General features: G+C 37.5%; 1 protein-coding gene across 3 annotated transcripts in view; it reads left to right on the forward strand.

Moving 5' to 3' along the window:
• rap1b (RAP1B, member of RAS oncogene family) overlaps positions 1-20,734 on the forward strand; it is a 42,819-nt gene extending 22,085 nt beyond the window's left edge. For all 3 annotated transcript variants that reach the window (XM_046872579.1, XM_046872581.1, XM_046872580.1), the window contains exons 2-8: positions 6,189-6,270; positions 11,401-11,469; positions 12,538-12,594; positions 14,163-14,303; positions 16,262-16,405; positions 19,424-19,539; positions 19,738-20,734. In XM_046872579.1, the coding sequence (XP_046728535.1) occupies positions 6,211-6,270; positions 11,401-11,469; positions 12,538-12,594; positions 14,163-14,303; positions 16,262-16,405; positions 19,424-19,510 (558 nt within the window). In that variant the 5' untranslated portion in view covers positions 6,189-6,210 and the 3' untranslated portion in view covers positions 19,511-19,539; positions 19,738-20,734. The remainder of the gene's footprint in view (positions 1-6,188; positions 6,271-11,400; positions 11,470-12,537; positions 12,595-14,162; positions 14,304-16,261; positions 16,406-19,423; positions 19,540-19,737) is intronic.
• Positions 20,735-23,593: the final 2,859 nt, after the last annotated feature.

The raw sequence follows: 23,593 nt of genomic DNA on the forward strand, positions 1-23,593 counted from the left end.
AACAAGAGTAACAATCAAGATACAGGTGGTGGTCACAGGGAAAAGACAATCTCCTGTGATTATTCATGAGAGTTCATAAGGAATTCATTAGAAAAACAGTTCTTGGTGTATAGCTTCTAAAAGTAATTTTAACTTGTTTTTGCTATCAGTTTCACATTTCCTGGGATTTCCCCTTTACTGTGCCATCAGCCTGGTGCTGTATGACTGGTAATAACACACTTGTGTCTAAGGACTTCATATCGATTCCCTTGTTGGATGCCTTTTAATTTGACATGTACAAAGAAAGCACTATGAACAATTCTAAACAGGTCCTTGTGCCCCTTACATGAGTGAAAAACTGAATTTTACATGAAAATCCTTTCAAACGTTTACACAGAAATGGTTTGATTCTTTTAAATAGAGTGTATCCTCTTCCTGACTCAACACTCAGGCTGCCTTTGAATCTTGAGGTCACACAGTTCCCTTTTCAGTACCAGGCTCTTGTAAAAATGCTGAGAGCAAAACAAACTGCAAAGAGAAATCAAGAAGTGACTAATTGCTATCAGAAATCTTCAACAAACATTTGTTTTATAATCTCTGAAGAAGTGACGTCAAAGTTTTGCGTCTTAGACCTTCCTCTGACTCAAAACGTGAAAGCCTAACAAACTTTCACAGTATTGACAGTGGAGACTCTTTACAGTTAAGAGAGGTTTTCCAATAATATAAAGCATAAACCATATGAGGTCTTTTTGTGTAAGATCTGTTCGTTTATTAATATAAACACTGTGTCGAATTGCAATCAATTGCCACCGGAGCTTCTGTTTTGGACAGTTATCCAACACCACCTTATAGAAGAACTCGGCAGCACTGTAGTATTACAGCGATAGTCTGCACTTGGAAGTGGGTTTGAACAGGAGATCGCAAAGAGAAACAAACTCTTCCTTACTACTCTAGCATGCATTTGTGCATGAACCCAGCCCCACCCCCTACAATCTGTTTGTATCCGCGTAAACACACTTCTTTTCAAGCACAAAACCACATGACTCACTGTGTGTAGTTTAGATCCAGTTCCCATAACCGAGGGCTGACCTATATGCATGTATATACGCTCTGGTGAGCAGGGTTGTTAAAGCGATCCTGAAATTCCCACATCGTCTGCTCTCAAGTAAAATTGTTAAACTTTGGGTAATTACTTAACAAACAGTATTTCAAGTAACATCTTGCTACTTGGCCTGTAAACAGTCTAAAATGTGCTCATGCATTTTTCAGTGAAAACGGAGCAGTTGAAAAGTGTTGATTGTTCACATGGACTAAGGCATCAGAGTTGTCTGTTGCAGTTCGGATTCCATGGTCATGAGTGGTGTGAAAAGTCTTAATCAAAGGACAGCCAACATCCCAGTACCTCAGTTCTGAAGAAAGATTAAGGCTGTTTTAAAGGGTGTTTCATGTGCTGACAGGCTCAAACTTCAGAACTGGTCTCATCAGTATGCTGCATCTTTGCTCGGGCTAATATTAACATTTATGTGTGTTATAAACTGCCCTCTCTTGTTACTTGCTCAGTCGACTCTATGCAGTGTAAAAGTTCCTAGGTGTGTTTCTGACTGATATTTTGATGATGGCAGGTTCTTTGCAGAGTCTGCTACCTCTCACTTTTAGACGCCACAAGAAATGTGGCGGTTTTGTACCACTTCCTGTTATAATCCAACCAATCACCATAAGGCAAAGAAGGCACAAGTACTCATCGTGAGAATACTCCAAAAAATTCTCATCAGGGTTCTCATTACATCGGCAAAATTATTTGCAAGCAATTATGCAGCAAAAATATACTTGAGCGAGCCTGGTTGCTGATTATAATAGAGGTTCTTCCCTCTCAGTGAAACGCACAAACTCTCAAGGCAGTTGATACTTACAGTAAAATTTCTATAAGCTGATTTCATGATCTGCCTTAATTTCATAGTTGCAATAGAAAAAAATTCCCCTGCAGGTGAAGCGTTGGAAATGTGTACACACTTTCATAAAGGTGTTAATTTTTAATGTTGGCCAGGGCCAAAAGATGTTCCACTAGATGTTGGAAAATGTATTTTGAGATTCTGCTCAGTGTTGGTTTAAATGCGTCACATAATTCCTGGGGATTTTTTCGGTGCCCTGAAAGCCCACTGAACTCGTTTACATGTCCACGGAACCAGATGACTTGCTTTGTGGCATGGTGCATTATCAAGTGGTCATGAAGAGATGCAGATGATCAGCAAAAATCTCAAATAGGCTGTTGCATTTGAGAAATGTTTAATTGGTATTAATGTAAACAAGCAATTAATTGTGTCAAACTTAGAGCATATCTATACATATCTATAGTATATTGCTCTGTAAATTTGCCTTCTCTAAGCAAAAAATAAGCATGGTTATTTTTGAAGGCACTAGGTTAGTTGAAGAGTGCTATTACTGTATTAGCATAGCTGAAGCGAGTGCTGATATAAAATAAAGGACAAAAACTGCTAAACACACGACCTCAAAAGTAACTGATTAATTAGCACTGACTCTTAAGGTAGCTATATTTGATTTGAGAGACGAGCAACATTTGTTGTCATTGCTGTAAATTTAGACACTGTCCAAGAAGTGGAAACATGTCTGTCTTATTTACTGAGCGGAAGTTTAATGTCACAAAAATAGATTTCCCTGGCTCATTCTGTGTTTGTTTATTTTTATATATATATATATATATATATATATATATATATATATATATATATATATATATATATATATATATATATATATATATATAATATATTATTTTTTTTATTTTTTTTTTTAAGTTGCATTGCATACTGGTGATTAACCTATATAGAGGTTAATCGGGCCGATTTTTGGCTTTTTATTTTATTTTATTAATCGGCATCTCCGAAAAAAACTAAAGCCGACTGGAGCTCAAATGCATTGTGGTGTTCTATAAATGTCTAATTTAATCAATTTTCTGCATCACATCATATTAATTACCTGTTAGATTTTATGAGAAAAATAGAAAATCGGCCAACATCTTTATTTTTTCGGTTGCCCTGCTTTCTAAATATCAGCATTGGCGAGAGAAAAACCCACATCGGTCGACTGCTAATGTACTTACTGATTATTATTTTATCTTTATATGAATTTGTTTCTTAAATTTACTGTCTAGCAGGACAGATTGCATTGACAGACACCATGACAGCACTGTATTTTGTATTTTTGCAATTCCCCCAATTATCATTTGATTGTTCAGGAGAAAAACATTTGTCAACCTGCTATGTATTTATTTTTATCCATTTTTATTTTTTTTAAGATTTGTTTGAATTGTTGGGGTACGACCTGAAAACACCGATGGCAGCATGTCTGCTTTTTATAGGATTACATGCATATGGAAATATTTTTCCTAGTGGAAAAATGATAATAGAGCTGATAGTACAGGTGTCAAGTCAACATTAAACTCTTAATTTAAACACCTAGCTTGATTTATTATTTAAACTAGTGGTCTATTTGTATATATGCAATATTTATATAAACCATATAAAGTATTTCTGTTACACTTGTAGCGTCTGTCTTTTTTACAGGAATGTTTTGTTTCCCAACATTTTTATGTAGCATGTCAAAAAAAATAGGTTTCATTTTCCCTCCCGTTCTCTTTTAACCCATTTCCCGGGAGTAAACCCATTTTTCTCCCACTCCCATTTCTCACTCGCCGCCTTCCTCATGCCAGTGTAAATGGAAAGCAGATCATCAGATGACAGCAGAAGATTTGTTCTTTGGTCGGGAGCTATTTAAGTTCAGCGTAAAGGCACTGGAATCAGATGGAGGGGGATTTGCTTGACTTGAACGCAATAGTAACGAGGCCATCTGAGTGCTGTGTGCGTCCTGTTAATCACCCCTCTCTGAGCATCCTGTGTTGGGCAGTCTGGCACCAGACACCACAATGATGCCCACTAAAGGCCACTCATATCTGATGCAAGCTTCTTCTCATTTGATTCTCTCCTTAACCATATGCACAATCAGCTCTGGAGTGGATCAGACGAGCGACGGCGAATGATCGCGTTTGATTCATTTGTTCGTGATGTATCCATGATTCGTGCGTTATCAGTAGACCCACAGTTGGTGCGAACTAAAAAATTACAAAGGAAATAAGAAATAAAAACACAACTGAGCACCAGAGTCTGCATTTGATGGTGTGTGTGTGTGTGTGTGTGTGTGTGTGTGTGAGAGCTATTTTGCGCTCTACCACAGTGTTAACAGAGGTGTTTGTGTTCTTCACGTGTAGTGTTGAAGATTGGTTTGTTAAGCCCCTATTCCTACTCTGAGCAGTAACCTTCAAAACCCCCACTTGACTTTCTGTAAGATCTGTGACCTGTTGAGCAAGTGCAGAGGAGTGGCATGTTATTGCTTTTGTTCTCGAATCTGCATGCTTGTAGTGAAATACAGGCCCTCGCCCTCTGTTAGCGGAAACTTCACACATCAACTCTAGTAGCGAGCAGATAGATTAACACTTCAGCAAAAATAAAAAGAAGCGGATCTCGCCTCTATCTGATAGTTGAAAGATAACTCTTTCACATTTCAAACCCACTTTATGTCATCAATATTACAGATGTTTCAGGGCAGAAACGGGAACAGGCTTATATTGTATGAAGATTTTAACGCATTGATTATCTTCCTTTATTTATTTATTTATTTTTTTATGCAGTCAGTTTACACTTATTATAATGCAGACCGAAATCTGCTTGCCGTACTTTAATATTCAAATCCGCACATGATACCTGATCAGACATTTCCAGGTTCATGCACTGTGCACAAAGCTGTTAGGGGCCCAGTAGTTATGCAGTTTTAAAGAACTCAACAACTGACTGAAAAATGTTTCACGTTTTGTACGTTATTAAAAAAAAAGACAGCTTTTTTTTTTTTTTGTATGATTTGTAACAGCCATTTAAATTTATTAACCACATTTAAGCTGATTAAGCAGTTCACAGATATAATGTAGCAATTTAATTATTAATTTAAATACCGTATTTTCCGGACTATAAGCCCACGCTTTGAACCCCGCATCTTAAACAATGAAGCGGCTAATTCATGGATTTTTCCGGGGTTTTTCCCAGTTTTACAAGCTTCAAGCCAAAAAACCTGAGACCCATAACGTTAGACCAATGAAATTGCCGAACGGGTTCAGATGACGAATGAAATTCTTTATATAAAATCAGATGCGCTCCCACTGAATCGGGCCGCAACACATAAATATGGATGAGATTCCTCTGATGTTTGACCTGCCGCTCATTCGGACCGTCAACAGGAACTGTGAATCATTCATCACGCTAAAAACAACCGGGCATGAAAAAAACGCACTTCACCTGTCGGGAAAAGCTTCACCGATGGTTATTTTTAAACGCACGATGATGCCAAAAGATAAACTCTCGAGAGAAATAGTTGTAAGGAAGGAGGAAGACAGTGAACAATGACTTTCTTGGTAGGCTACTGTTTAGATACAAGCCGTGTAACAGACCCTGTCTTTCCTTAAAGCCTGTGTAAAGTTCATTAGTTTCAGTGTAGACACCTGTGGCTTATCGACAGGTGCGGCGTATTTATGTTCAAAATAAAAATCTGTCAAATTCAGTGGGTGCGGCTTATATTTGGGTGCGCTTAAAAGTCCGGAAATTACTGTATCTATCCCCAGTTGTGGCATAATATATCTGTAGGGGGTTTATTTGCCTTTTTATTTAGAAAGACGTCATTGTTTTACGTAGAATGCGTCTCTGACCCTGTTTGAACCTGGTTGCTTCATGCGTTTCTTGAGAATCGGAATTATATTGGGATTGTGTCCGAGTTCTTAAAAGCATATTTCATCCCGTACGTCTCAAGTCTAGTGAGTCTCTCCAAGAGACATTAGACTTTCAGAATCTATATATTACAACACACACAGCCCGTGGCTGCTGACATTGGCGCTTTTTTTTTTTTTTTTTGCTACAAAATTAAAAATGGCATGCAAAATCGCTCACATTTTTGCATGTAAGACCTGGAAATGAAAAGGGGATCTAGCATGTTCAAGTCTTTTTTGCATAGTGTGTGTATGCTACAGCGGTCAGATTTTTGGGATTCAGCACTTTAGTTACAAATGTAAATGTGTGGTATTAAATTGATTAAAATGCAAAAGTCTGATAAAATGCTAATACAAATGTTTTGTTTTTTTTGTTGTTTTTTAGGTGATTGACAGACACACACTGCATGATGCGTGAATACAAGTTAGTAGTCCTCGGCTCAGGAGGTGTCGGCAAGTCTGCACTGGTAAGTAGTTCTTTTATATTTTTATATATATATATAAAGGTAAATAAAGGACCATGTCTAATGCGTAAGCACTGAGGTTTACCGTTTCTATATCTAATAAGTCAGATCCGCTGTTGTATTTGGCTAGCGAATATATTTTCCAATTTGACTGTTAATTGCTATGAATCATCTCTCACCAAACAGGCTGATGCTTTTAATGGGACTGCATTCAGCTGCTCACTTACTGCTCGATAAGTGCACATTAAATCAAAGCCATAGTGCAGTTGTGTCTTTCTTTAACAAGAACCTGACAAAGAAGTGTGTTCAGCACGGCGCGTCGAGGAATCCTGACTGTCATGCGAGAATCGGCGTTGCCATGTAGGACTCGGACACTCATCCGGGTCACCAGTAGGCTCTGAGAAAACATAGCCGGGTGCTATCTAGACTCGGCATGCTGAGTCAAAGATGCAGCAGAATGACTCTGCAAATGCCTTACTGGAGACTTCTTCATGAGTTATAGTAACAGCACAGCAGGCACTCTGTTTCACTAAAATACCAAAGACTGTGTTTCCTCTGAGTCATTTTTTAAAGAGGCACAAACAAAAAGGGGGATTTTGAACTGGAGAAACATGCAGTATCAATGAACGTCTTCATCAGAAATGCCCAAATCAAAAAGTATGGTTCCTTTTAAAGAAAAGAGTAGTTTTGCATCTGTTAAATGTAGTTAAAGCTAAACAAAAAAATCACCGGGGTCCTGATGAGCAGTGTTCTTTAGGAGTCCAATTTGCTTTGAAACTGTCTTTCTCTCTGAAATCAAAATTGGTGTTTTAGAGACTTGCGTACATTTTTACTTCGATACTGACTATTTATTTATATAGACGATGTATTTTCATTTTAAAGTTCTTTACTTCCAGAAAAACTCATTTCCAATAAATTGGAATCAGCACAAGTTGCTTGTCCTGGAAAAATGTTGGCATGCTGGATTGTTTTCATCACTTAACTACATGATTCCCTCATTATACCCAATCTAGTCTTTTTTTTTTATATAGATTTATCTCATGTCTCTAAACCTTTAGCATTAAAGGTTGTGTTAATGTTAAGCACTACACACAGTGGCTGTGACTTCCTGTTTCAAAAGGAAATGCCAAAATGGAGAATAAAACTGATTCTCAAGGACTTTATCCTCACTTAACACTTTACTCAATTTATTTCTGATTTTAAATAGAAATTCCTGGAAAGCCGCCACAATGGCTCTATCCAGTCACATCCACTGACAAGTGTGCACGTGTCTGTCTGTGCAGGGCGTGTTAATGACAGACCCTCTCTTCAGCGATGACCGAGCGCTCTCTGTGCACAGCACACAGACTTTTATTGTCCATTAGCTCTATTTGGAGCTCTGTGCAGCTCCGCGTGAAAGGCCTTCCGCGAGTAAATGCACTCGCATTAATCCCTTTTCCGCTTCATGCTCATTGGCTGTAGGCCGTCTGTAAAATTGGATCATTACACCGTCAGGTTAACCTTCTGTCCTGTAACAGTGTAATAGTGCTCTGTGTATGTAAGGCATAGAACACTTCATGTTAGCTGTGGGTCTCAGTTTGTCAGGTGGTATACAGTATGGACGTCTAGGATACATCTTACATAGCTTTATTTGTGTGTAATTGTTTACACAGCGTGTATGTGCAAAAGTTTGTGGAAACCTGACCACTTCCACTCTTTTGGAAGATGTTCCACTAGATTTTGGAGTGCAGTTGTGGTGATTTGTGCTCATTCAGCTACAAGGGTGTTAGTAAAGTCAGGTAATGAGGGTGCAGTCAGAATTCCAATTCATCCCAAACGTGGGCTCTGGCCACTCAAAATTTTCCACTCCAACCCATGTAAAGTATATCTTCAAGTAGCTCGATCCGTGCATCGTCATGTAACAGGTTTGGGTCTTCTTTTATAGGGAAGATGTAATGCTAGCGCATACAAAGGCATCCTATACAATTGTGTGCCTGCATCTTTATGGTAACAGTTTGGGGAAGAACCACATACGGCTGAATATAGTTTTTGTGGTGCAGTTTTGTGTGTGTGTGTGTGTGTGTGTGTGTGTGTGTGAGAGAGAATTCTGTAATTAGTTGCTGTGAATGAAGTGTTAACTGAAGTATTTCCTATAGACGTCTGTGTAACATTGAGAATGATTTCAATGTCATGTCAAAGTCTCTCTCTTCAGTGCACGCACACACACACACACACACACACACACACACACACACACACAGGCAATCAAAGAAAAGTGGCACAGGAAAGAATGTGGAGAATTTTAGGGGGATGGTCTGCAATTATCCATTTCAATGAAATCTTTTTCCCCCCACTTCATGTTAGACATTTGTGGACATTTGCCTTTGCAGCTTTAAATGGCTTTGTGTCTGTGACTCAGTTTCAGTGGCTACAGCTGTAAATGAGATCTAACACTGAGTGTAAGGGCTCTAAACTGCAGAAGATTAAATTGATTTGTGATAATTGCCACATAGACATTTGTAGATTAAAATGCTGCTTTCCTGTGATTCTGGTGTGTAGCGTGTGTGTGCGAGATTGATTGTAGCGGTTGGACTGCTATGTTTACTCTGTGTAGGTGATTTGTGGAGAAGAAACAGTGGGATGTTTTAACATTTACATGTTCTTTTATGTAGTACAGTGTTTTTCATTTTATCTCAAATCCAAATATCATGAATTATTTTGCTCTTTAGAATATTGTGCCATTTGAACCATAAGGTTTACAAGAGAAGTGTGACAGTTTTAATCTCTTTAAATGTGTTTCTAATTCATTGAGCTGTAAGAACATGTACAGTGTTTTTTAATTGTGCTACCAGATTTCAATCCCAAAATCAGTCTGTTACACACTGTGTGGACAGAGAGAGACAAAGGATTCCGGCTTCAGCGCGGATTCGATCTGATCTCCGACACACAAAGCTTTCCTACCCAATCTTAGACTGCTGGTGTACCTTGCATTTAAATGCCACACTCTCACTATCTTTCTCTCTCTGGCCATATATGGCACACTTTGACAGCTTGTCAGTGTATGTTTACTTAATAACTGTTGACCTTGGCTAAGTAGGTGGTGAGAGACGCGTGTGTGAGATAGTGAGTGTGTGGCAGGTTGTGCAGTACAATGAGGATACTTAACAGCACAAGTCATACACATGCACAAAGCATGGTCTTTCTCTGTTGACCCTCTTTCATGCATCCATCAGCCAGATCCGGCTGTTTTAGCACATATCACCCACTATAGTCGACTTGCGACAGACACACACACAGTGGGCTGTATTTCAGGCTCTTGTCCAGCGTTTAGTAGATTTTATATTTAGACAGGTCATAATTTGACACCTTTTAAGAGCATATATACATGACATTAGCTTATAGGCACTGCTAGTTCATGCTTAGACGCTGATTGTGCTGGCAGATGCGATTGGTTAATTAGTATTTTATTAGGGCATTGCGTGTCGGTCTCTCATAAGGCACATTTCTACTGGTAATGTACAGCACAGGAGCAAACCATTGTTCTCATGTTTTCACAATACATATTTAATCAAGACATTTTATATTCATATTAGTTATTTAGATTTTCATTATCCAGCCTGTTATTTCACCCTAAAAGGTATTAAAAAGTTGAAAAATTGAGAAGCAATGGTATTTCACTACCACTTTTTCTGCAATAATAATAATAATAATAATAATTATAAAAATAAATAAATAAAAATATATACAACATCAGTATAATTTTTTATGAAAATAGTCCACTTGGAATTCCATTACTAAATAAATCTTGGATGCCACTGAGAAGAAACATGTTTATTTTAAAGGTTATTATGCAAGTCCTCAAAGGGGGTTTTCTTTAAAATTTTCTTACACTAGAGATTGCATATTTTACTCATCTCTCTCTCTCTCTCTCTCTCTCTCCGTCTGTGTCTGTCTAGTCTGTTTTGGCCTCCCACTAATAATCAGCATCTTAATTACTTTTGCATTGTGTAGAGCTCTAAATATGTGAGAGAGGTGGAAGCTACTTATCAACGCACTGCAGTCATTATTAAGTCACTGCCGTCTTTTGGGGTTATTACTTTTTTAAAGGAATGATCAAAGGTCCCCCACATCATCTCTCCCCTCCTCAGCCTGGAGGTTTCTATGGAAACATTGAAGTGCTCAAGCGTGTAGGGGTCTCATGTCAGCGTCTGTCAATTATCAACAAGTACATTTATGTGCAGCAGGTTTTTTTTTTTTATCCACCTACATTCTTAATTTAAAAGTATTTTTTTTTACTATGCAACTAATGTAGGTGACACAAATTACAATACACACCTGTTTTTTTTCTCCTTCTTGCTTTAACTGTCCTCGCCCTCGATATACTAGCAGCATCCACTTAAAATCAGCATTAATATCCTCGCTGATTCGTAACAGTGGCTTGTTGCCTGCTCCCCTCCAGCTGTATTTTCTCAGTCTATCGCACCAGTTATGAAACAATTACAAGTTGTTTGCTTTTATTCTTTAATATTTAGATTGGACCAAATGTCACATTAATACGCACAGGTCTAAGTATAGAATTTACAAAAGCGTTCAGTGAAAAATGTTAACAATGTATAAAAAGTAAACTTTAATAATTGTACCTTCTAAGAAAAAGCTGCACCGGGTGAATTTTTCCACCACATTCCATACTGATACACACGGACATCGCTACTGTTGATTAAATCAGGGTTTTTTTTCGTTCCTCCAAATACCAATTAGAAATGAATGTTTAATAAATGAGACAGCTCTAATCATATTTTCAAACAAAGGATTTAAAATGTGAATAGCTTCAAGGAACATGAAGTCTTTTTTGATTGCCAGAGGAACGATTACAGTTCACTCAGACTTGTATAGATTTTGCTGTGTGATGAGTTATTAGATGTTTGTCTGGAGCATCCCAGTCATTGATTGAGGAAAATAAATGAAGATGTACCCATGCACACACTTTCCCTAATTTTATAGGACATTTGAAGAGCTTATTCTTGCTAGTTGGAGTGACAAATTCAACTTTTAGGTCTATGTAATGTTTAACATTAAGTTCCCAGTGGTACCAGTGGAAAATATGTCATAATAATCTTTTTTTTTCCCCTCTTGCTCTTTTTTCTGACTTTTCAGACTGTTCAGTTTGTTCAGGGGATCTTTGTGGAGAAGTATGACCCCACAATAGAAGATTCATATAGAAAGGTGAGTAAATGTTCTGTGAGGTTCTTGATGTAATGCTGATTTAGTTTATAATGTAATAATGTCCCCCACTTCTGAAACAGGACATTCCATTTACACTCTAGGTGGACATTTCTTCTTGAGAAACAATTGGCTGGATGTATTCCTGGTTCTGCTTTTTGATATTTACCTCCAGGGCAACTATTGTATCACTAAACTATCAGACTACAGCTACCCAGACGTCCCTTTGTCCCTTTAGACTGAGTGCAGGCACGTGAATTTGTCACCATGCATTGTGCCAGCAATGTGACCGAAAGTGAGAGTGTGTGTGTGTGTGTGTTAGATACACACATACCTGTGCTTGCATTGTGGATCACACTCAATGGACTGCACTCGCTTTTCCTGTGCAGTGATTTAGTCGAGCTGCGTGGGTAACGAGATGGATCAGAAAGGAAGGAAAGACTGTGGCCATGCATAAATCTGCTGCCTGTCAGGTTCACTGCCATTTGTGTTTATTAATGGTCATACCACAAGGTCCTGAGATGACAGCTGTGACTAAAAATGCAGTTTCTCTTAAATGCTAACAGGAAGTCCCATGTGGGTCACCACCCTTCTTCCTAGCTGTGCTGCACGCTGGTGCCCCAGGGGCACTTCCTGTGGGTGAGGTTTACCGGTGCTGACAGAATGGTGTTCAACACTGGATCTGAGCCAGCGTTGAACTGTCATCCGTCCAAGCAAAGAGGACGTGGAAACCCCCAAACCAGAGCCAGGAATTTTGCTTATATAATGATTTTCGCTGTAGTATAAGGTTTATTTCGGTCTCATGCATGTGGAGTGGTGAAATTTCAGAAGCCAAATTACCCATCGGAGAGAATTAGTGGCCCCTGTGGGCTTTCTTTAAATTAGCAGTTAGCACAGCCAGTTTGTTTCTCTGTGCATCAGTTGTGTGCCAGCAGGATGTTAGATAACAATGTTGCAGCGTTTTATTGCCAGCATCATTATATAGGCTGAACATGGTGAAGAGAAAGTAATTCTATCTATTTTGCATAACTTGATTCATTAAACAAAAATTCTTTTTTTTTTTTTTTGCAGCAAGTGGAGGTGGATGGCCAGCAGTGTATGTTGGAAATCCTGGACACTGCAGGGACGGTAAAGAAAATAATACTAAGATTCTAGTTATACACTCTAAATGCTCAATGTGACTTTATTATAGATAGATTCTTGTCTGCCATGTTAGTAACACACATTATTCCTACTGAAATGAATTTATAATAACACATTTTAGCATTTCTGTGCTCATATTAATGCCATGAGAAGTCAATTTCATATTTTCAACTGTAAACCTCCTTCTGCTTTAGGTGTTTGTAGTTTGTTTTTGCACTTTGCACCTATAGGCCACCTTAAGAAACATCGGATTCCCCCTTTGCTCGCTCAGTCGCAGAAGTGTTGATAGAATATAAAGGGCCTCTACCTCTGAGGAAAGCAAGGCATGCCTGCTGTTTACCACTCCTCTGTTTTATGGCCCTAGAGCCCTGCTAACAGATGGCCTACACTGTCCTTGGTCTTTCTGCTCCAGAGTTGCTTCACAGTCAAACAGGGAAGAGCCAGAATGACTCAAAAGGCACCTGATGGAAGATCCGCCCAGAGAGTCTCTGTCATGCGAATGTCTTTTAAGAACACTGCAGCTCTTAGCTTTAGTCCTGTTTGAATAATTTTACTTGTATAGCACTTTTAACAAAAGCCATTCTCACAGAGCAGCTTTTAGAAATCCTCAAGTAGATTTACATGTGAAAGTGAGAGGCAACAGTTGCAAAGAAAAACTGCCTACGGTGACATGAAGAAATTTTAAGAGGACTCATAAGAACTCATTTTCTGAGGGAATTATAAATCCTTAGATTATACAGCTGCAGAACTAAACCGATAGTACTAAGTGTGCCAAAATGAATACGACTCCTGGGATGGGCTAGTTGATAATTACTCAGCAATGTGACACTCAGGTGATCACCTAGACTCACAGACAGGTTTCATCTATCATCCTTGTAAGAATAAATGATGGCTATGAAAGAAAGTAAAGCTTTTTTCTGCAAGCTCTAATACTCTTTAGAATGTGCATAACAGAGCCAGTAAAACCTCGGATGACTGTCACATTTGCCCTGCAATATTTCAGGCTGAAAAGCTGCTCATGATCCAGCCTCACTGTTGTTTGTGATTCAGGGCACATGTACATATTTTTGCCAAGTAAATCACAAGGCCCATACAAATACAATCTTTCAGGCAAACAAGTCATTATATATACTATGTGGCCTTCTCATAGTTCATATATTGTGTCCTTAGCAACCATCCAATGAGCATACAAGGTGAAGGACAGTAGCTCAGTATGCAGGCAGAAACTAAACTTCAAAGTAAATGAGGATTAAGCGAGATTTAGGCTTTCTACTTGTTAGGACATTAATAAATAGTGTCTACTCACCCTTTTGAATAATGATTCAGTTGAAGCCCACTAGCCTAAATAATTAATATTAATTCTTGAAATACAACCAAGATTTGAGTTAATGCCCGGGTCTTGAACATTAAGCTCATGAACATATCGGCGTTCGAATCTTTTGTGATCATAGAAATAGTTAGAAAATTCACATTTGTTGTTTATTCTACTTTGACCACAATCTCAATAAGTACCTGTCTTTTCATGTTGCAATATTTTCCCCTTTTTTTAACAGGAACAATTCACAGCCATGAGGGACCTATACATGAAGAATGGCCAGGGCTTCGCACTAGTATACTCCATAACTGCACAGTCCACATTTAATGACCTGCAGGATTTGAGAGAACAGATTCTCCGAGTTAAAGACACTGATGATGTGAGTTTGTCGGTCTGGCCACATTCATCCAGCCATTCATTCATCATTTATCAAATCTTGCTTTCTATTAGCAGCCTGTCGTGTTCTTTTTGCCAGAATGTGTTCCATTCTAGATAGCTTTAATCTTACAAGATTTTTTGATGGATTCAATACATTTACTAGGCCTGAGATACAACAATTTAAAATCCACAATTTTTTTTTCATTCTTGTTCTGATTTATTGTTCATTTCAATTCAGTTTTTTTCTGTTTAATGCATTTTTAACAATACAGACATCCACAATTATTGTCTATTTCACTTTTGATTGTACATAATCATTGTAGGCGGTGCTACAGTTATAGCATTGCTAAAAGCTCCAGTTTTGTGGCGCATATATGAAGATGTGTGCAAATTCAGGAAATGAATCCCCGTTTAAAAGAGGCATGTGCGCATGTGTGAATGTGCATATCAGGCAGGCTCAGAGTGTTTCCGAGAAGGAAGACTGTCACGGCCCCCTCTGGCATGTGCTATTTCAGTCCTCTTCCTGCTTGAAGATGTATTAGAAAAGGTCTTTGTACAGCCAGGTCTAAGTTCGCTGTGTAGTTTCACTTCTCCACAGAGCTGAACCAAAAAATGAATTGGGACGTCAGAGTTTTAGTCAAGGCGAAGTTTCAGCTGAGGTTTTCATCTCAATTTTTAAGCTTCCTCTTCCATTTTGGTACAGTCTGGCTCAGCAGGGGGTTTTTAATTACTTTTCATTTTAATATCTCAGTCTTCCGAGTAGCTGTTTTGACTAAAAGAAATGAGACAGGAACTCGAACCATCTTGTTAATTTGACCAAGAAGATGGTACCATACAAATTAGTTTATTTTTGAAAAGGTTATACCAATCATATGAGTCTCAACCATAGATTTTATCTGTTCTCTTCAGTTCGACACTTTCCACCCCGGCATTGTCTAATTTAAATCAAAGTTTTTGTAACACTGTTCCCAGTATTGACGCCTGTCAGTCAGGGTGACCTTTAAGGTGGTGTCAGTATTTCAGTATTTATAAATTCTGTCTTCATAATAGTAGCAGTGCATACAGTGCTGGTTTTCAGAATAGGGGAAGCACAGCTGTCTTGTCAGCAGATTAGAACACCACTGAATAAGCTTTGTCATTGCACTTAGTAGTCAAGTTTTTAGCTTTACGGTATTAAATGAGTTGTAAGAGAAAACTTTTGCTTCATAACTTCAATAAATCAGTCTATGGTGTTGCCTCCCTGTTTAATTTTCCTCTTAAGTAAGAGTGATATTACTTTTTTAATTCAGGTGGACAAAGTCAGTGTCTGCCACATCACTCCAAAAAGAAGATAAGCTAGGTAAATTTTACTGAAAAGCTTAGTAAGAGCCAGATAGCTATCTAAAAATGTCCAAAATAAGCATAAATAAATAAATAAATAAATAAATAAATAAATAAATAAATAAATATAATTAATTTACAATAATTACAAAATGTGAAAATTGTCAGTGGTTGACTGACTGGCACTGGCATGTCTAATCTGAAATGCTTTCATGTTCCCCACCCTAAGTGCAATCTGTGCACTTTAGGCGGGGCAAAAACAAAAAAAGCACTTGCAATAAACGTACTGTCCAGCAGGCTTTGCGATATATTACCTAAAATATAAAGACCCAAAATTACCTATTTAAACACTGTTCTTTGTACATAATCTTTGGTTTATTACTGTCTGTCGAAAACAGTTCAGTGGCAGCACAATATCTTAATAAGATATATAATAAATTCACTTAATATATTGACTTATATCAAGATTAATGTACAATATTAACAAATATTTCATTGCAGCATTTAAATGACAATGTCGTCTCATTTGTCGAAGCAAATGTGTGGCGCATGTATACAGCACACATTGAGTTTGGTTTCATGAGTAAGAGAAGTGAAAGGCTTGGACATTTTCATCAATCAACCACCACCTTTATGCAGGTGCCGATGATCCTGGTGGGGAACAAGTGTGATCTGGAGGATGAGAGAGTGGTGGGTAAGGAACAGGGACAGAACCTGGCCCGCCAGTGGAACTGCTGTGCCTTCCTTGAGTCCTCCGCAAAGTCCAAGATTAACGTCAATGAGGTGAGCCTTATTCATTTTTCCATTCTTGGCGCATTTAAATCTGCCTCTGTTCACTGTTTTGTTTGTGTTCTGCATGTCGAAGATTTTGGTTTTTTTTCACAGCTACTGAATATACAAAAATATATCTGTAAGTGTTGCTAGTATTCATTCGAACAATGCCGGCCCCCTACTATTGTGTTCTGCCATTGTCAACAATTACTGTTTCACTTTTGATTTATTCTCACGGTAGAAGATAAAATCTTTGTTGGTGTGTGCTGCTGATCAACTGATGTTGTGGGTCAACCTGTGCCATCACTTGATATAACCATAGTCACCCGGCCACCATGTCAGGCAGTCAGCTGCAGCATGCAAACACAGAGGAAGCTCTGTGCACTATGGTCTTGGCGTCACTGCTGCTGACTCGACAGCATAGTGCTGTTTTGTGTTCTGTCAGCATGAAGCCTTAGTTTTGTCTGATCAGACACACAATGCTGGTAGGCCTTTATTTCCATCGCTAGATGAGATGAAAAATCGTAACACTGGTGGAAAACCTGAAGTAGGTTTCACGCTTCATGGTATAAACTGCAAGAAATGATCTAATATCATTCATTTATTTCTGTCAAAGCACAGGCATAAAAAAAAACCCTACAATGTTTACCTGTTGTTTTTTCTCTTCAAAACCCAGGCATCACTTCAGTAAAGCTACATCTCAATCAGGACTGTAGTGAGATCTTCTTGTGAGACACTTGCTGTCTTAGGAATGCAGGGCCATCAATCACAGTCTGTAAGCCTTTCAGCCAGGCTGCTTTTAATTATGAGTGGAAAAAGTGATGTTTATCTTTTCCCAGCCTGAGAATTTGTACCAAACTGCCAAAGTATGTCTGTGTCCACGATCAACTGAAAACACCACTTCCCTGGCATTGTGTTATCATCATGTAGACTCTTAAACCAGACGGGAGCAAAAAATGGCCAGGATGGCAGATGTTCAACATGGCTTAGTCACTATGTTCCATTTACACAGACTTCCTAAAACTGGTCATTAGCTGGAGAGTTGCATCAGGTGTGTTTGGGCAGGACATGGTGAAGCCACTTAACTCTGGGTGTTGTGGATCTTATTCAGTCTCCCGCTCTGATGAGGCTTTCAGGAAAATCTATATGCAGAGTAAATTAAAGAGCTGCTGGGAAGTCAATCTTTCTTGGCATTATACTGAACCACCACTTGTCCATATGAAGAGATTTTCCTAGCAATTGGATGTAGTATATGTAATGACAGAAAAAGCATCATATAACAGGTTATTAAAGATTTCACAATACGTAGCAGGTGCACATAATTTGGTTCTTATTACTAGCAAAAACTTTTTTAATTATTAAAGAAACAAGGCAAGTGGTGATTAAACAAACAGGTGTAGTAAATAATGAAAGTTTATAATGATTAGAAAGACTGTTATATCGTCACATTACTTGCCCCCATCGAGAAGCACTCAATTAAATTGTTCCATGTAAAATAAAACCTAAGGAATTGTACACAATGTCAAAGTAAAGAGGTTTCTTAATTCTTTTGGTAATTTTTCTGAATTTAGAGCGCAACATCTATACATACGGCAACTTGTTTAAATGCTGTGTGATGCAGCAATCGCATCAACGTATGTGTATCAAAATTCTGCTATATTTGATTTCTTGTGCTGATGCTGCAGGTTCAGTGATATCTGGTCATGGTGTTATCTAATCTTTGGCCAATTTATAATCACATTTATAACTGAACCAATACATAATATAGACATTCTTTGTTTTTATGAAATGGTCAACAAACCAGTGAGATCCACATGGACTGGAACAGATGCGATTAAAGGCAGATTTCTCTTTGCTGCAAGCGGATGCGTTTTTGGGAAACCTCGCTTTCATCTGGTCGTGCCAGTCATGCTGTCTGAGATAATTCCCTCACTACTGTGGCAGACTTCTGACGCTGCATGTTCACTTGCACCGCAAGGCTGGAGGGATAGCGTTACAAGCCATGTCTTTGTAATCGTGAACTAAAAGACAATTCAAACCTGTTTGTTCATTTTGCATTCTGTGACTTTTGAACTGATCAGAGTTTAGTGTTTAGGGCCATCAATAAATGTTTGGTGGCTTCAGATTAGTGGTCCAGAGCTCAAACTGCTAAACCAGTACAGCACCTTATCGTTTGTGGTGATAATCTGAAATTGTGTTTAAAAAAAAAAAAAAAAAGGTTGCCCTTGTATAAATACCCTCCTACTTGGAATTGGAATTTCTTAGATTAGTGCAAACATTTACAATCAGAATTAGTGGAATGAAGGTCAGCAGTGTGCATTCTCACAATCTGGAAGAGCCCAGAGCTTGTTAAAGCACATGCCTTTAAAAAAAAAAAACAAGTGGCATAAAGATGAAGGAGGTACCAAAACCAAGACTGTTTAAAAATAATAATAATAAGAAAATAAGAAAAAAAAAAGAGAAGAAAACCTTTAACTGTGCCCCACACTATTAAATCTATCAAGTTAAGAATAATGAAAAGAATATGAAACACCCACAACTCAGACCGTTTAGAGAATGCTGTCCATCAAAAGGCAATTACTGGGCAGAGAGGGGATTAGTCAGGGAAGCAACCAAGACACCAAGGGCAATTCTGAAAGTGCTCAAGGATTCACATCTCAAATGGGAGAAGCTGTTCACAGCACAACCATATCCTGGTCTTCATCCAGTCTTTAACTGTCCAGTTTTAGTGAGCTGAAATTAAAGACTCAAATACTGTTCTTGATTTATAGAAACAGAACACAGTGTGATCTGCTGCTTTTGTAGCCCATTCGCTTTTACATGTTGTATGTTCTGGGTTGCCTTTTTCTGTTTACCAGGATTGCAACAAGCGGTTATTTTAGTTACCTGTAAGCTTAAACCAGCCTGGCCATTCTCCTCTGTTCTCTTTTATCAAGGAGACATTTCATGCAAGGAATTATTGCTTATGCAATGGACTGTTACCTTCTTCATAGTTTATGGTGTAATGGCCTGTGCTCTCTTCTTTCACAGATCTTCTATGACCTGGTCCGGCAAATCAACAGGAAAACCCCAGTACCCGGGAAGGCGCGCAAAAAGTCTAACTGTCAGCTGCTCTAATACACAGCTGTTCTGTTGCTCTGAGCCAGGTGAGAACAAGAGAACAGATTGTACTGAGTGGGTGTGTGAATTAATGGCTGATTGAGGATCAGTTTTGCTTGTTTATGTGAATCATTAGACTAAACCTATTCAAAAGAAATTACAAGATGAAGATATGGAGAGACGTGCATTTCTCATGTGTTTTTCTCTGTGCTGTCTGTTCTTGCTTTCTCTCTATCGGTCTCTAGGTCTGATTTGCTGCTGTGTCTGTCAGCAGTGCCAGCATTCCGACGTTACTAAAACCTAACATCGAATGGACTTTCCTGTGTGGTGATGCCCCTTTAAAGAAACCAACCGACAGATTCAAGGCTACAGTATCATATTTTTTTGCACATAGATAACCATCAACACTTTCCAGAGTTGCAAGAATGATTTTTACTTATAAATATATAAATATATATTCTAACTGTATGCAACTAAAATAGACCAATAATTATGTGGATAAAACAAATAGTCCTAAAAGAATTTTAAAAAAACGCAGCGCCCACACACAGTGTTATTGCTAACGGAGTCAGCCACCGTTGGAAAAGTAAGGAGCGTGTGTTAAACCTGACTGTGCACGTTGCCATGGCAATTACAATGATGCGATATTTATAAGCACCACTATTTTAGCCAGAGATGAGAGGAAGTCCAAAGACACCTATATAGTCCATTTCGTACAGCTAACTTTGCTCCTTGGTTTCTGTGCATTTCTTTCTGTAGATTTTGTCTTATTTTTTTTTTTTCCAACATTTTTTTTTTGTGGAATATTTTATTTTCATCCTAATTTTCTTCCTCCTTTCTGCATTTTCTCTTTTTAAAAGTTACTAGTTTTTGCTCTGCCAAGATGGTATATCACATGAACTATTGATATGAGTTTTATCTTTAGGAAAACCTGTGGATACATGTATGTGTAAAAAATTAAAAAAAAAAAATATAATGATTTCTGTCACTATTATGTTGTTCTTAGCCTCAAATGCCTTCAAATATGTATTTAGATCTTTTTTTCCCCTTAGCAGGCGAATTCAACAAAAAAAAAAAAAAAACTTATTCCATTTCTCATTCCAGTTTTTTTTTTTTTTTACATTTTTATCTTGTTTACAGACATTTGTACAGTTTGGGGTGCTCACAAAGTGGCACTGTTGAAAGGGACAGTTAAGCTTCACATTGAAAGAGTAAAATACAATAAATCAGCTTTGCATCACATGATTTCTCAATGATTAAATATAAACTGTCCAATCCCTTTTAATGGAATTCCTTTTAACTACTACAGGAGGTATTCTTAAAGAATAACACACTATGGAAAGCCCATATTTATAAATTACTATAACTGTGCTTGGAAGTTGGTAATGATCTCTTGTAAGCCTTTACTATAAACCTTATTATAATGCCTCATAAAGCCCAAATCATGTGCAGTGAATTATTCATTATGGTAATTATTCATTATACTACCATGTGGTGTACTACACAACCTTTATCTGTGAACAAGAACTAATGATTATCTGTGAATATTTAAAGCAGCTGTAACATTATTTATTAAAAGTAAACCTAGGATAAATAACATATAGTTTGACACACTGTGTCTAATCATTATTAATAAAATAAGTTATTTGCAGGACATAACTAGTTAAAAAGCTTGTGCTGTACACCACATGACATAACCATGCATTACAAAGTGATTATAAATTCTTAAGTACTTACCTGTAAAACATTGACAGTTATGTGGCATTATTAGATTTATGCTTAATCTTAATGCTTACAGGGAATAATGACCAACTACAAAGAATTATGAGCACTATTGTAATTTATACAAAAAAAATACAAAAAAATAAAAGGCTTTTATGATTTCTAAATTGAACTTTTAATACAAAAATAAACCATCCACTAATATCAGTGTCTGCACTGTGTTTACTAATTATCTTTAAACATAATTCAACCCTGACTTTCCTCTTGCCTGCGAATGCAACAGATCATTTTGGACCCTGTCAGTAAAGATAAAAAAAATAATAATAATTATTTGCCTGTAGTGACTTTTCACTTTTGTAAAACTTGGTTTGAACTGTTTTCTGTATGCGTTCCTGTGGGAATTACTGTAGTGAATGTTGGGGTGGGGATGGCGTGTTTCTGAGCAGGGACAAAAGGGAAGAAGAGTGTAATAGAAAATAAGACCTACTGTAACAGTGCAATCATAAAGCATCCATAAAGCATTCATGAAATTTGGAACTGCAGAACATCTTTTAGCCTCTGTGTCGTTCCCAGCATTAAAACGCATATGTTATATAATATACAGTGTGTGTGTGTGTGTGTGTGTGTGTATATATATATATATATATATATATATATATATATATATATATATATATATATATATATATATATATATATATATATATATATATATATATATATATATATTAATTAGTATAACATTAGCACCATGGATGCTTTATGCATGCATTATGGAGGTTCACTTAGAAAAAATTCATTAAAAAAGAAATCTATTAATCAGTGCTGAACTGGTGATGGAGGTTAACACTGAGGTTATTTTCTGCTGATTCTGTAAACAAATGCTTTGTTGGAATTTTGTTAAAAAAAAAAAAAAATAACAGCTTGGTGAGGGTGAACCTGTGAGACAGTTGCAGTATTTGAAATGAAACATTTGAAGAACAATAGAGTTGGGGAAGCGGGTGGGAGGGTGAATGGGTGGCCAAATGTAAACTTAAAAGCCTTAATTGAAGTGGTGCAATTTTGTATAATCGAGCATCTGTAGTTCAATAAATTGGATTGCCATGCAAGGGCTTGCAAGAAGCCAGTTCTGCCACTTGATTGTGTATTGTTTCACAGTTCTTCTGTCAATAAAAATGTAACAGTTTAACATTTGCTCGATACTTGTTTGGAGATTGTTTCTAGTTGAACATGTGAACATAATGACATGAGATGATTAAAAAAACAAACGTAGACACTGAAATGTGTTTTAATGAAAACTAATGTAGTGGGCCTGTCACAGTGACTGCTTTGTCATTCTAATGTGCCTGTTTGAGTGCATGTTCACAATATTTGTCTATTAAACCCACTTAAGCATGAAGTTAGCTCAACTCACATCATTGTTAATGTTACTTCATGCATGAACAATAATTTGTACCTTAGACTCCTTGAACAGAAATGTGTGATTTGGCTCCATCATATTTTGAGAAAAAAAATAATGCAATATTACATCCATCACAAAACATGAATAATGTTTTTTTCACTATTCTAAATTATTATTGCTGCATTAATAATTTCATCCTGTTTTCCAATGCTTAGCTAAATATTTTATGACTCCTGGCAGTCCCATAATTCTGTTCACTGATTACATTTTTGTTTGTCACTTTGACTAAAAGTGATTTAACAGCTAAATAATTTGAGTGAAACAGGAACAGTTAGATCAGATTAAAATGATATTATTGAGTGAGTAATAGGAATGACTTAAGTGCTACAGGTTAACAAGTAAGGAAGTTTCGCTGCCTGGATACCCTGGAGTATTAATGTACACGCAACCTCATGCCTACGGTTGAATCATTTACATAATACATTGTTTTTATCGTGTGTTTATATACACTGCCGTTCAAAAAAAAATAAAAGTCTCTCACTAATATTCCGTTGAACTGCCTTTAGCTTTGATTACGGCACGCATTTACTGTGTCATTGTTTCGATAAGCTTCCATAGCTGCAGTAATTCTTTATCAAGATCTTGTATTATGATGGGAGAGTCGGACTGCTGCGCAAAGTCTTCAATGTGGTTAAGGTCTGCACTCTGTTGTGACCAATCCATGTGTGAAAATGATGTCTCATGGTCCCTGAACCACTCTTTCACAATTTGAGCCCAATAAATCCTGGCATTGTCATCTTCGAATATACCTGTGACATCAGGGAAGAAAAAATCCATTGATTGAATAACCTGGTCATTCAGTATATTTAGATAGTCTGCTGACCTCATTCTTTAGGCACATAACCTTGCTGAACCAAGACCTGACCAACTGCAGCAACCCCAGATCATAGCACTGCCCCCACAGGCTTGTAGACACT

The sequence above is a fragment of the Silurus meridionalis genome, chromosome 18 (genome assembly GCF_014805685.1).
Source record: "Silurus meridionalis isolate SWU-2019-XX chromosome 18, ASM1480568v1, whole genome shotgun sequence".
Taxonomy (NCBI): domain Eukaryota; kingdom Metazoa; phylum Chordata; class Actinopteri; order Siluriformes; family Siluridae; genus Silurus; species Silurus meridionalis.